Raw genomic sequence first — 13,621 nt, 5'->3', positions numbered from 1 at the left:
GTTTACTGACAGCTAGGTCTCACCTCTGTACTTCCGACACCATCTTATTTATTGTGCACAAATACTTTTATTTTGAAATAGGGATGTCCCGATATTACATTTTCACTTTCAATACGATACCGATACTGCAGCATTGAGTATTGGCCGATACCGATATCAATCCGATACGATAACAGCATTAAACATGCATACTTTTATTACTTATTTTGTAGTATGTCTAAAACAAAGAACAGTAGTCAGCAACAGTAGGTATGAGGAAAAACTGACCCATTTATCATTAACCAATGGGTAACAGAAGCTGCTTATGTTGGGGATTTTAGATGCATTCTGATGCATTCTGTTTTTTTTTTGCTGATATCGCACTGATATCCGATATCAATATCAGACTGGGACACCTCTATTTTGAAACACATCGGCAAAGACTTTCAACTCAATTCACAAAAAAACTGAATCGCATTACAATGCAAATTGTGTAAGAATTTCTATCAAAAGAACTCCTTAAAGCTGCACTCTTTCTAATAACCAGCAGGGGGCATTTTTTCATGTAGAGTTCAATGAGTTCTATTGTATGGGAGTGGTAAGAAAATTATAGTTAGTTGCCGACTAATATTGTACTCTTTGGGCCTTAAATCTAGTGATTCTTGAATGCAAGTTTCTACTCCAGTGAAGCAACATTTCAATAGGGTTAGTTCAAGTCCTATTCAGAAAAAAGAAAGACAATGCAGGAATGACAGACTTTTTATCGGGAAAAAATCATAGTTATATGTGTCCACTGATCTGTAATCCAAGGAGGAGCAACAAATGCTCAAATGGCTAAAGAGGGGTTTGGCGTTATTAACTTTCCTTTTTTCTTTCCTTTTTTCTTTTCTTTTATCTTTTTTCTTTTCTTTCTTTTTTTTATTTTTTTTTATTTTTATTTTTTTTAGGGGGGGGGGGGGGGGGGGGGGGGGGTCTCTTTTTTGGTCTCTTTAAGGATTTTTGCTCCACAGACCCCCTTTTCTTTGGTTTGCAAGCCCTCTAGAGACCTGTCAAGATCAGCGAGGTGGTCAAACTTTGGTATTTGAGGACTGCCCTTTAAATGTGTCATGAGCCACTTCAGAGATTTTCTTATTTGATTTTCTTATCATTTCAGCAAGTCTTGTACAAATCTTAAGCTTATTGTTATTATTATTATCATTATCATAATTAGCATTAGGGATGCACGATATTGGATTTTTGCCGATATCCGATGTGCTGATATATCGAAACCCCTTTTGGCTGATACCGATACCGATACCGATAATCACAAGTTTGTTTGTTTTTTTCACTGTAAAGAAAGCTAAGTCTATCCTGTACTGGAATTTATATGTTGCTCTTATTGTGACGGTCTTATTTGTTTAAGAAACACACATAAAACAAGACAAAAAACATTTGATTTTACCATAAATAAGAAATGTATTATTTTTTCAAACTCAAGACATTCAGTATTGAAATACAGAAAAATAATTTCTTTAGATCACATGAACTTTAAATGTACAATGCATTTTTAAACATAACCAAGTTGCATTTGATTATTTTAGAGCTACTGTAACAACCTGGTGACAGACACAGAGCTCTGCAGTGCAAATAAATGAAGTGCTACATTTTATTTAAGGAGCTTATTTTTCAGATGGAAAATAATAATAATCCTAACTGAATAGCACCTTATCGGCTGTGACTATTGGCAAAAATTTTCATATCTGCCAATACTGATAAACGTGTTTTTAAGCTTTTATCAGCCGATACCGATATTGTGTCGCTAATATCGTGCATCCCTAATAAGTATTATTTTTATCATGTATCTGTTTATTGAGAATGAACTTTTTAAAGCAGATTACAGACAGATTCTGAGATTTCAACACATGAATATATCCTGGTTTGAAAATTTGCATACATTTAGTGACAACACCCTGTATTCCTACTTGCAAGTTTAGAATAGGGGAAAGCATTAAGTGCTCCTTTCATACACTAGATTTGAACATGTTTACAGTGAGTCTGGTGTGAAAAATGATTTTGGTCTTTACATCTCATTTCTTTATTCATAATGTATGAATTTTTTATGACTTAATTTCACTGATTATGTTGCCGCATTACAATTAGGCATAATGGCTGGTTTGACTGATTGGCCAGTCAGCTGTAGCTGTCAACCAGGCGGCAAGCCCACCTTTCTGACCTCTCAGACGGTTTTTAGATTAGTTTGAGTCAGCATTCTAAATAGCAACCAAAATCATTGTGCCTCTCCAGAAACCAATGGGTGGTATCATCAAGACAACACCCATCTTTTATTTATTTTTTGGTCACAGCTGCTCCAAAAGAACAGGATGGCACGAGCAGAGTGGCATGCTGAACTCAAGATGTCATTGTAGAGCTACATTCACTTTTCCTGCAGTTCGTCCTATAAAAGAAATTCCATAAATAAGCTGGTGCAGTGAATGCTGATCATGTTCAACAAATCACTTTCTGAGAAACAAAAAATCTGAATCTTGGAGCTTTTTAAACATCTTTGTATCAAAACCCAGTGAGTAAAATGTGTCAGAGCATCTCTGCCTCCTCACCAATCAGCTGGCGTTCATTTCAGCAGAAAATGCAGATTGCTCTGACATTTACAACACGTACCTACGATCTCCTGCAGATTTGCATTTTTGTTACACTCACTTATTTCACAGCCCACTGGTGGAGCCTGAGTTTTGCTGCCTTAAGTGACCTTTGGGAGTGTCACAGACAATAAATGACTGTTGTGGGATCACCTTTAAACCTGTGTGTTCAAATGAAACAATGACATGTCAGGACAGTTTTGGTGGAGCATCATATGTGTTTCACTGCTTGTACTGAACTGCTTGAGAAATAAAACCTGTCACTAGCTGCTAATGATTCAGTTCAAATTATTCAAGGTCTTTTGAAGGTCCTTGCATAAATGTAGCACTTTAATGTCAACAGGGACATTAAAGTAATAATTTGGACGCTTTCTTCTATTTATGCATGCTTTAACATGTATAATACAATACAATATGCTCCTCTGATAATTCTACATCTTGCCAATTATTCCTCTCACAATGAAGCTAAAATGCCTTTGCTGAGGGCTCCTTGAGGAAAACGAAACAGAGACAGCATACAAACATGTAAACATATTTGCGTTCTGTCCCTAAAACTAACACTTGTATCCACGTAGAAGACACTGCACGGAGACCGATAAACAGGTGGTGATTGACATGGCTTCAGACGGAGACCTCTGTGCCAACAAGAGAGGAGGAACTGTTGACTCCTAACTTTATTTATTTTGCATGGTAGCATGTGAATGGCTTTGAAAGGGTTTAATGAGAAGAAAACAGAGGGGAAATGAACAAAGATGAGTTGCCTCAAGGAAATCATTACCACACATCATTACTCTTGACTACACACCGCAATAAAGACTGCATGCTGTAAGATACTTATAAACCAGAAAGAAAGCATTGAATGGGGCGTTTACTCTGAGTTTTGGCTGGTTAAATTGGCCGTACATATGTCCCAGATATCTTCTGGTCAGACAAGGGACACGGTTTAATGACCTTTCCAAGTGGGGAGCACCCAGCCAGACAATGTGCAATGGGAGCTCCCAGAATAAAGCACAAACAAGTTGCGTTCATTTGTAAAACAGAGAAAAAAATCTCTGGATGAATGACCGTCTATTTCAATTCAGCTGTGCAGCACATAAGAAAAAAGAAATCTGAAAGTAAGGACATGATAACCATTTCCATAGGGGTATCAGGTAATCCTTATGCCTTTCTGATATATGTCAAGTGAGAGACTCAACAGAAAAGCTGCTCTGGGATTCAGTTCTGTTTACTCGACCATCGATGAGTGAAGAGCCAGAGGGGACAGAAGACAAAGTGGGTCAACATCTAACAATGTCCAAGGCAGGGTTTGTACCCTGGACATGGCTGGTAAATGGCGTGCCCTTTAATCAAGGAGCCACCAGAGAGGACCTTTACACCTTCAGACTATTTATATCTGAACTCTGTGACTGGCTCAAGAGTATGAACGTAGACTCCATCCACAGGAAACAAAATGTTTACTTTAAAAGTTGAGTATAACCAGGAATATGATATTGATTTGAAGATAAAGCAGAGTATTCGATCAAGTGAATCCACACGTCACTCATGTGGATTCAACACATATGCAGAGAAAATTCAAAACAAACTCAAAATATTAAAATTGATTTGAACTAAATGGGATTGACTGTCAGAGATTAAAAAGCCGTATTTTTATCAGCCAGTCAAAACAAATTGATGTTGTTATGATACTGATGTTATCTGGATGATTCATGTGTGATCTAAGCATGTCAAACTCACTGGTTCACAGAGCTGTGGGTTTGCATTTACAACTACAGGAGTCTATAAAACAGGTGCATTGTGGGAAGTGTAGGTCATAGCTATGCAGGTGTCTAAGGTCATGAATTTTCTGTCTCTGCAGTTTTGATTTTTTTAACAAGCTGTAGTAGTCTATGTCTGTATCTACTTCAGAGGGATGAGAACATGTGCCAGTTACCAGGATAACTGGTCAGTTAAACAACAGCAAAGCAAAAAAGTGAAGGCATGCAAACGTTTACCAGTAAGGAGGAGAGAAGATTTAACCAAAGTTAGCTACAATCTGTTCCCAATGTGACACTGCTCTAAGTTTGTTAGTTACGATATCTGTCAAAATGGAAAAAAACACAACCAAAACAGGTTGCCTCAGGACATCGCTGTCTCCAAATGCTGTGAGTTACTGATTTCCTTTCAAAGTAATACTAAGGCCCATAAAACAAAAAGGTGGCAATCCTTAGGCTAGCCTGCTGGCATAAAAAAAGGAAATATGATTAAAACAATACCAAGCCTTCTTATGGATAAATCCCAAATATGTCAGCAGACTTACACACACAAAAAGACACAAAACTTTTCTCAGTGTCACAGTCTCATCTTGCCTGTTCATCATCAGGTTCTGGGAATGTCTTACTTTGACCTAAAGACAACGGCTCAAAGTGATTCAGTTTATCATAAAAAAAATCAAAGAGTTATTGGGGGTGCATTACATTTGAGAGGCAGGATCATAAAACTAAAAGGTAAACTTCAATCAGATTTCTAACACAGGTGCAGATAATACCTCTGTCAATCGCAGAAATGGGAACAAGGTGGATCCTTCCTGCTTCACTTTTACTTACATTTTGTTTATAGTACTCGGCAGGTAGAAGTGGAGCAGGGTGATGGGAGAGAATGTGCTCTGCCTCTGAGCTAAAAACAGTGTTTTCTGCTAGGAGAACCACTCCATCCAAATCACCCGAAATTCCTCCACAGCAATGATCACGGGCCAGATGAAAACTTTGTATCCACAAAAGCTAGAAGATTATAAGTCCTTCATTTTTCCACCTTATGGCAGCAAACATATATCATCCCTCATGCTGCAGTACAAACAGTCTTCCTCCACCATTTCTGATGCTGTCTCTCTCTGTGACAGAGCTGCACTGGCTCTCCCATTGAACAAAGACACACTGAAACTAGCTACATGGTATCTACAGTGCTACTGACTCTGGAATACCTGCACAACTGACCAACAGTATTCATTGTTACTACTCTCTTAAACCTATTGACCTGCTGCTGCTCAACCTCAGGGGAAACTACCTGTTTGGGTGCTTCAGGAAGTCCCTTCACTGCTCATCCAGACGGGCATCCACTGGACTTGAGGGATAGGTTTAAAATGTCAGCATCTGCCATGTCTGTCACACATCCATCAGTCCCTGTGCTCTGTGGCCCTGCGTGGGCCGTCCTCTCAAGGTCCAGTAAGATTGTGCATTCAATCTGAATGTCTCATCCTTTCTGGAATCAGAGAATCTGAATCACCCACTTCCTGGAGAAAAGCACAGTCAGAGTCCTTTCTTGTCACTTTCAATTCTTTCCTTTAATCCATCAAAACAACCCACTTTTAACACCTCTTTAACAAACTCTGGGGTCTCTGTCCACGTATCTAACACTCTGATTTAGGACCAAAATGTTCCAATTTAACATATCTGCATTCCCACACTACGCTAAACAACTTGGCTGCACAAAGAGCTGCTGTTTCCTCAGTTTTAATCACATTTCTGGACTGAATTTGGGATCACCAGGTGAGCAGGGACAGTCGGCGACAGCTTTTGTGAGCGCCAGTTTTCTTCTGCATTCGAGACACCCTGCACAGTATGTGCAGCTCACAGCACTGCACTCGATGACCCCAAATTCGCAGCTGCTCTCACCCAGCCCTGCTCTCCTCTGTACCTGTACCAACATAAAGAAAACAACACGAGACACGTCGTATCCTGTTTATCTGCATGTGTTAGCCAATTAGAGCATGTGTATGGTATGACTTCTGTTATTAGCAGCTCCAAGGTCAAGCCAGACTGAATGATTGTGAGGTTCTTTTTTATTTTGGGACATTTCAAACAGATGGTGAAGTAACATGTCTGTGCATCATCCCTTAAAATAAGCAAAATAATGTACTTAATATGTAGTATAATGTGCATTTTTGTGGTATTAAAACAATCATTTCAAGTCCCCTGTGGTGTTTTGTGTTGAAGCAGATTTGCTTAATAGCTGACATGACTTTCATTTCAAATAAAACGTATTGTTGGTATTGATTTCACATCTCCTGACAAGAAAAGCATCCTTTCCTGTTTTTTTTTTCCAAGAAATATTGGAAGCCACATTGAAGCCAGTCGAGTAACAGCAAACCTTTTCATTTCAGCAGTCTTTTAACTGGTGTTTATCGATATTTCTTTTAATTTGGGGCGGTGTGCTAAAATAAGAAGTCTCACAGGGTGTGTAATGCACATTTAGTGGCTGTCACGTCCGAATAAAACGAGGGGGATAATGTTCCCTAACCTCATATTCGCGTTTAATTTACAATCTCTCCACTCCTTGGGATGAAAGTGTCATAGGGGATGTGAGGTGGGATGCAGCGGCGGTTTGTCGGGTACCATGTGGGTGTTTTTTTCTCTAAAAATAAGACATCTGATGAACCGGTTCCCCTCACCCAGACGCCTGCCTCTCCCGCACCTCAAAGACGCGCCAACACATCCTCACCTGGCTACGCACAAATACACACACACCCTCGCTCACACATCACAAGTGCATTCACCTCCCATTCACAGTCCACATGCACATAGCTCAGGCATTATAAGCTCTGCTCTGCTCTTTTTTTTATCCGTAAACATGCAGATGTTTTCCAGCACGGCCTTGCAGAGTAAGCCTCCCCCTCCCGCTGACACTGCTGATGTGTTGGTATAGGTATTTGATTAACACCGCCGTGCATGCCCTGCACTAGTAGTCAGCTGATGGAGGAATGTTTTTCGGTGAAATATTCATCAGCTCTTGTCACGACTTAAACTTAAACTCGGGCTAAGGGTTCCGTTGCACGGCGTTCATCGCATATCTTAACATATCGATGGTATTTTGGGCGAAAAATTCAGGCCTTATGTTCACCGTCATGCTCTGTGAGGCTTCAAGGTTGAAATATTTTGCTCGTGGACACACGGTGGTTCACTGTCAATCTTGCATTTGTTGAAAATAACCGTAAAAACACCATCAGGCCCGAGGTTTCCTCCGCAGTACAGCATCATATTTTCTGCTGCTAATTAGGCAGACAACGCATTTGGGCTATGACAGTGGCTTATAAAGGCTATGTGATGAAAGCAGCTGATGTGGTTATTTATGGAGAAAAACATTATATTAATGAAGGTGTATTCCTACCTTAGTAACCGAGTAGCCTATGGCTGGCGCAGACTATGCCGATATCCAGAAGCCCAGGCTCGTAAAATCAGACAACAACAACACCACGCCGGTTGTTGATGACACAGCTGTCTTGGTAGACGGCAGAGAAAGAAAAAAACGCTTTCCCAGATGTGTCAATTGACGTGGAGATAAAAAATCAGTAATTCAGACGCATATCACCGGGATGACGCCTTTTCTTGACGTGAAAGGTCTTCCATTTTTATGATAAACAGAGCACTGTACCTACTATCGAGGCAGCTCGGTGTAGCCTGGCCGGTGTAAGGTCTGATTGAAAACCATGATGCAGTTCAATGCGACGTTACAAAATGAACCTCTGCTAAACAACATCCTCTGTAAGCAGGTTTCCATTAAGCATCCTACACGCGACCTCCGCGAGTCTAACACGCTCCGCGAGAGGGAAAAAAAACACGTCAAAACAAAAATGCGCAGATATGAGCGCGCGACGCTGGTTCACGCGCTGGGCATCCTCACTGTGTATTTGCATACACATTAATATTCACGCAGGACTTCCAAAGACCAGACCCGTTGTTTTTAGACGGAAAATAAAGCCAACGAGGTGGTTTTCGAGTTCAACTGCGAGGAGAAGCTGTTATCGTCATCTGGCTGTTATCAGCAGAATGAAATGTCCCTCCACGGCTCATATTTAGAAGCATCTCGCTCATTACATGTCCGAGAGGATGTCTGATAAAGTGGCGGGAGAATCTATTTACCTTTGATTAATCTAGTCCCCGTTTATTCATCAAGGAAATACACATACACAAAAACAAAAAGCCAAATGTTAAATAAAATACCATAAGATCGTGATGAGATATGGAAAGAAATAAGCATAAATGCGTATGAAATAAAAAACACAAGCATCACAGAGGTAAAGTGGGAAAGCCCCCGTGGTTTTTCATGGCATTTTGTTTCGTCTGTGACAGCATGAGCAAAAATAATAATAATAATAATTTTAAAAAAGTAGCCCACAAGGGAAGACATAATATCTGGACAAAAAAGCCATGCGTGTGACTCTTATCTCATGTTTAAAATGCATTCCAGTGTTGATTTCAAGTATACACAAGCCTATACATAGGCTTTAAATATGAGGGTTTTAGGGTGTCACATGACCAGCTAGCCAACACATAGCGTGTACAGAGCAGACACGCCCCCCAAAGCCTACAGGAGATGTAGAGTAGTAGAGAGGGGTTAACGTTGAACAAGTGGAAGACATCATGATTGAGAGCTCTCAATTGAGAAACACACAAACTGTACACCTCAAAACGTGTAGTATCTGTATCAGAACAATCTTTGGACTGTGGACCTGAGCAGCCATGTGCCGAGGTCAAAGTATGTCTTTGAAGGGTCATCTCAGCCATCAGGTAAGACATTTGGTGAAAGTTCAGTCCAACTTTTTCAGTGATTGATTCAGTTTATTTTGTAAACTTTAGTGAAATGTTGAGAGAGCAAGTTTGTCTTGCAAAGAAAATGTGGTTGGACCTGTCAGTCCCATGCAGTAAGCAGCATCTGAGAACATTATCATGTTAAACTCAAATGTAGCCTACAGGTTACTGTTGATTCTCTGTTTTATACACAAATGTTCATGATTATCAGAAAAAATGCATGGATGAGCCCCAATTTAGTATTGAAGTTGTAGCAAAGGATACAAGCAGTAACCACACAGACCGGACCTTGTTTCCCTTACTTTTTTAAATACGTTTATAGGTACAGCCATGACACAGAATTTTGATCATCCTGTCTGCCATTTAGGGTTAAATACTGAAATGCTTCTGTGTCCATGTTTCTCATGCACAGGTGCTGTCACTTAGATCTAATTAACCCTTCTCTTAAGTTGTTTTTGGGCATGAATTAAAAGCCCTTCACAGACATCCCCCTCACCGCACTGTTAGCTGTACTGCACCTGTTAACATGTAAAAACTACACTCAGTTTGGTGAAGTTACTATAAAAAAAACGCAGACTTGGTTTGTTTGTAGAGTATGGAGTAATCACAAGCTCCAATATTTTGTTGACTTGTATTGTGAAAGAGCAACAGGAAGTATTACATTTCAAACGACAGTAACTTAACAAAGTGAAAGTACATAAAATTGATTACTTAAGATCAAATAAACTGGATCTAAATATACCAGATGGAGGGAAACTGTGACTCACATTTTACTTGGATGAATCTAGAGCTTTTATCATCAAGGCTAAAATGACTCGTGAGGAAACAGGGATATTTAAGTTGAGATCAGCCGAATAAAATGACACATGACCATGGCGCCAAGAACCGAAGAGACACACAACATACAACTCTGATCTGATTATTGCATATCCTATCAGGAACACTCACAGATCCCATCTCTGAATTACCTAAGTATAAACCTCTGTTATGTGTTATCTCTGGCATGGCATGCTTGTGTGTCAAAGTATCGGGGGAGTGGATTTGTTATCAGCAGCTTTACATGATCTGGTCAAAGTGCATCCTGCATGTCGGACTTTTCCTCAGCTGATCAATTTGCATCCATCCAAATAACTTTGGAATAAACTCTAACAAGGTAAAGTGATCTTAAAAGTTGTTTTCAAGAGTGGCTGCTTATGACCTCTAGCTCAAGGTGTTCTTTTGCCGTACAAGCTTGACTCTGTTTCATTTGTGTGTGAACTGAAAATATACTCTCAGTTTGCCTGTGAGCTTGTTCATGAGTGAGTCACTTCACAGGCTGCTGCATGCTTTGCAAGTTTCTAAGTCCATTACTTCCCCAAAGGAAGATCACAAGCTGAAGTGCTGATTACTGATTCATTTTAATCCGTCACATAGGCTTTGATAGACAAAGAAACTTTTGTCTTCCTGCTTACATTCTAACTGTGACCTTTTAATGAATATTAGCACAGTTTCCATTATAACTGATTGCTTTTTAATGAGGATATGGCCTACAGGTTGCAGAAATGACCAAAGAAAAAACTCGATGGAAGGATTTTTTAGAACAAATCGGCGTTCTGCAATGGGTGCTATCGTTCCTATTCCTTGGTAAGATTCTTCTGCAAATATCCTTTGTTTCAAATGACACTAGAAAAATGTACGTTTGCAATCTAATCATCACCATTTGTTTCACACAATACATCTCCAGGGTTGTCATGTAGCATTTTGATGGTGTACCTGATGTTTACTTCACTGTGGCCTCTTTCCACTCTGTACTTCATATGGCTGGTGATGGACTGGCAAACCCCTGAAAGAGGTAAATAACAGCATTTAAGAATCCAAGAAGCACACCAAATGAATGAGTGATAAAGATATAACTATTAGCATTGCAATTAGAATAATACATATATATAATAATCAACTTTTTGTTTGTGTTCCCTGGACAAGTGTTAAAAAGTCCCAATAATTAGTTTATCCGGTGTCAAAACATTATGTACATTATATGTTCTACAGAGAAGCTTATCATAAATTTGATTTTACAGCCCCCACAGTCAAAGTTGTTTTTTTCTTTATGTCTGACAACAAAAAACAATCTGTTTATAATGGATGCTGCATATAGGACTTAGTATATCAAAGTTTTTAAATGTCTTTGTCAGGGGGCATGAAAAATCGATTCGTAAGAAAGTGGAAAGTATGGGAGCACATGAGAGATTTCTTTCCAATCAAGGTAAGCTCATTTCACATCTGATGTTTTTTTTTTTTCATTATATGGTTTGGTTAAAGTTAATTACAAATAGATAGACTGGCTGTACATTAATCCTGATGAATTGTAATCTAGTTTTACACACAACCATTTTTAACGTCAAGGTCACCAAGAAACAGAAAAAGTGGAATTTTATATTTAACATGCAGCTGTGGCTCAATGGTAGTTGGTTACTTCTCAATTGTAAGGTCAGAGGCCAACAGAATGAAAAACAGGTTAGTTGGTACTGATGACACAGGAGTAGTTTCTATCCGTCTGCAGTCTCCATATTAAATAATAAAAACTATAATTAACACTGGCACCATTTTAAAACAGTTTACAGCTGCACTATGGACCGCACAGTTGCACTTTCCCACCCTCAAATGTAAATATCCCAGTATGCTGTAAATATTTCTGATGCACATTTTATCCCAGCCCTTTTTTACACCTACATCTTTTTATTTATCTTTTTTTATTGTCATGTTTATGTGTCATGTTTGTGTCTACCTCTTGTGCTATAGAAAACAACTGCCGGAGTCAAATTCCTTGTATGTGTTGCATACTTGGCAATAAAACCTGATTCTGATTCTGATGACAACTTTTAGTTGTCTGAAGACTAGAGTGCTTATTAAGCCTGATCCATTTTCTGTTTTCTCCAGTCAACATGTTTATGATTATCAGTAGGGATAAACTTTGTTGACTAACCCTGTTTGTCTCTGCGATGTTCTTACTCAGCTGGTGAAGACAGCGGAGCTGAATCCAAATAAGAACTACATTTTAGGGTGTCACCCACACGGTATCATGAGTGCTGGGGCCTTTACCTGCTTCAGCACAGAGAGCTGCGGCTTCTCTGAGCTGTTTCCCGGAGTGAGGGCCACCTTGGCGATCCTGGCAGGACTCTTCAGGTTACCACTCTTTAGGGAGTACATCATGAGTGCAGGTATATATAAAATTCTATACACTGTCATCAACTACATATATCAATACTACTTTCATGGAATATATTTAAGGGATTGTTTTGGGCAAAAAAATGAAATGGGAAAGGGATGAGATGGTTAAAAGTACAGCTCTGAGGGAGCCAAGACTTATGTTTACGACTAACCCACGGTATTTTTTTTAAAAAGATATTTAAGTTCTGCCTTACTGACTTACTTTCAGGTTTGTGTCCTGTTAGCAAGCCCAGCCTTGCTTACCTCCTCTCACAGAGTGGAAAGGGAAATGCAGTAGTGATTGTCATAGGGGGTGCTGCTGAGTCTCTGGCGTCCTCTCCTGGAATCAACACAGTGGTCATGAAGCAGAGAAAAGGATTTGTCAGAGTGGCCCTTGAGTTTGGGTGAGTACACTCCTTAAAATAAAGAGTAAATATCAGTAGATGTTATTGTACTCACATGTGGCGAGGAGCCTCCCACACACACTCAGACGCACTGATATAATCTCTACTGATGCTTCACAGGGCTGATCTGGTGCCTGTTTACTCATTCGGAGAGAATGAGCTCTTTCAGCAGGTGATTCTCTCAGAGGGCAGTCTGGGTCGAAGGTTACAGGATTTGTTTAAAAAGATTATGGGTTTTGCCCCATGTCTATTTGTTGGTGAGCACATGGCATTCATTCCCTACAAGACTCCAGTCACCACTGTGGGTGAGTGTTTCATTATTCTGCAGACAAACATTACTCACTGCTTTGGGCAAAATTGATTCAAACACTTTGCTCCTTTATAGTGGGAAGTCCAATCCCGGTGCCAAAGTGTGCCACGCCTACTGATGAGGAGGTCGACCACTATCATAAACTCTACATGGAGGCCCTGTCCAAGTTATTCCATGAACATAAAGTCAGCTGTGGACTTTCTGAGAGTCACAAGCTCCAGATCATTTAAGGATTTCACTTGGAATAAACAGTCAACCTGATTTTACATGTTGCTGTTTTGTGGACTGATGTGGTGAACTTAAGCGTATAAAATGTTTCAATCTTGTGGGTATTTTTTGTCCATGCTATAAAATCACAGTTTTTGAAAATATTTAATACCATGTGCCATAATTATCAGACTGTGAAAAACTTTGATGTCGTGCTTTATTCATCTTGAGTTTTCCAAAGATACAACTTCACTCTGTGTGTATTTCAAATAAGCAATGTTGAGGAACAAATAAATTATTGCCTATATCAAAAAGTGTTTGTGTGCCTGCCAGAATGAATCC

General features: G+C 39.5%; 2 protein-coding genes across 2 annotated transcripts in view; one reads left to right on the top strand and one right to left on the bottom strand.

Annotated features, from left to right (window-relative positions):
• The window catches only part of nyap1 (neuronal tyrosine phosphorylated phosphoinositide-3-kinase adaptor 1), a 38,226-nt gene extending 29,792 nt beyond the window's left edge, over positions 1–8,434 (bottom strand). Inside the window, exon 1 of the mRNA XM_074672990.1 lies at positions 7,752–8,434. The gene's annotated coding sequence lies outside the window, so the exon portion shown is untranslated. The remainder of the gene's footprint in view (positions 1–7,751) is intronic.
• Positions 8,435–8,919: 485 nt separating this feature from the next.
• On the top strand, positions 8,920–13,574 carry mogat3b (monoacylglycerol O-acyltransferase 3b). The gene is made up of 8 exons (XM_074672373.1): positions 8,920–9,151; positions 10,705–10,795; positions 10,896–11,003; positions 11,344–11,414; positions 12,165–12,369; positions 12,588–12,762; positions 12,883–13,067; positions 13,148–13,574. The coding sequence occupies exons 1-8, from the start codon at positions 9,104–9,106 to the stop codon at positions 13,300–13,302; spliced, it is 1,038 nt and encodes a 345-aa protein (XP_074528474.1). The 5' UTR covers positions 8,920–9,103; the 3' UTR covers positions 13,303–13,574.
• The last annotated feature ends 47 nt before the right edge of the window (positions 13,575–13,621 follow it).

Source organism: Halichoeres trimaculatus, unplaced genomic scaffold (genome assembly GCF_033239565.1).
Source record: "Halichoeres trimaculatus isolate MK-OKI-2021-1 unplaced genomic scaffold, fHalTri1.1 fHalTri1_scaffold_6, whole genome shotgun sequence".
NCBI lineage: Eukaryota > Metazoa > Chordata > Actinopteri > Labriformes > Labridae > Halichoeres > Halichoeres trimaculatus.
The sequence above is the reverse complement of the archived record's forward strand: the minus strand, read 5'-3'. Positions and strand labels throughout refer to the sequence as shown.

Coding starts and splice junctions, on each gene's coding strand:
- mogat3b (XM_074672373.1), top strand. CDS start 9,104: ATGTGCCGAGGTCAAAGTATGTCTTTGAAGGGTCATCTCAGCCATCAG. Junction 9,152..10,704: donor AGGGTCATCTCAGCCATCAG/GTAAGACATTTG, acceptor TATGGCCTACAG/GTTGCAGAAATGACCAAAGA. Junction 11,415..12,164: donor GAGATTTCTTTCCAATCAAG/GTAAGCTCATTT, acceptor GTTCTTACTCAG/CTGGTGAAGACAGCGGAGCT.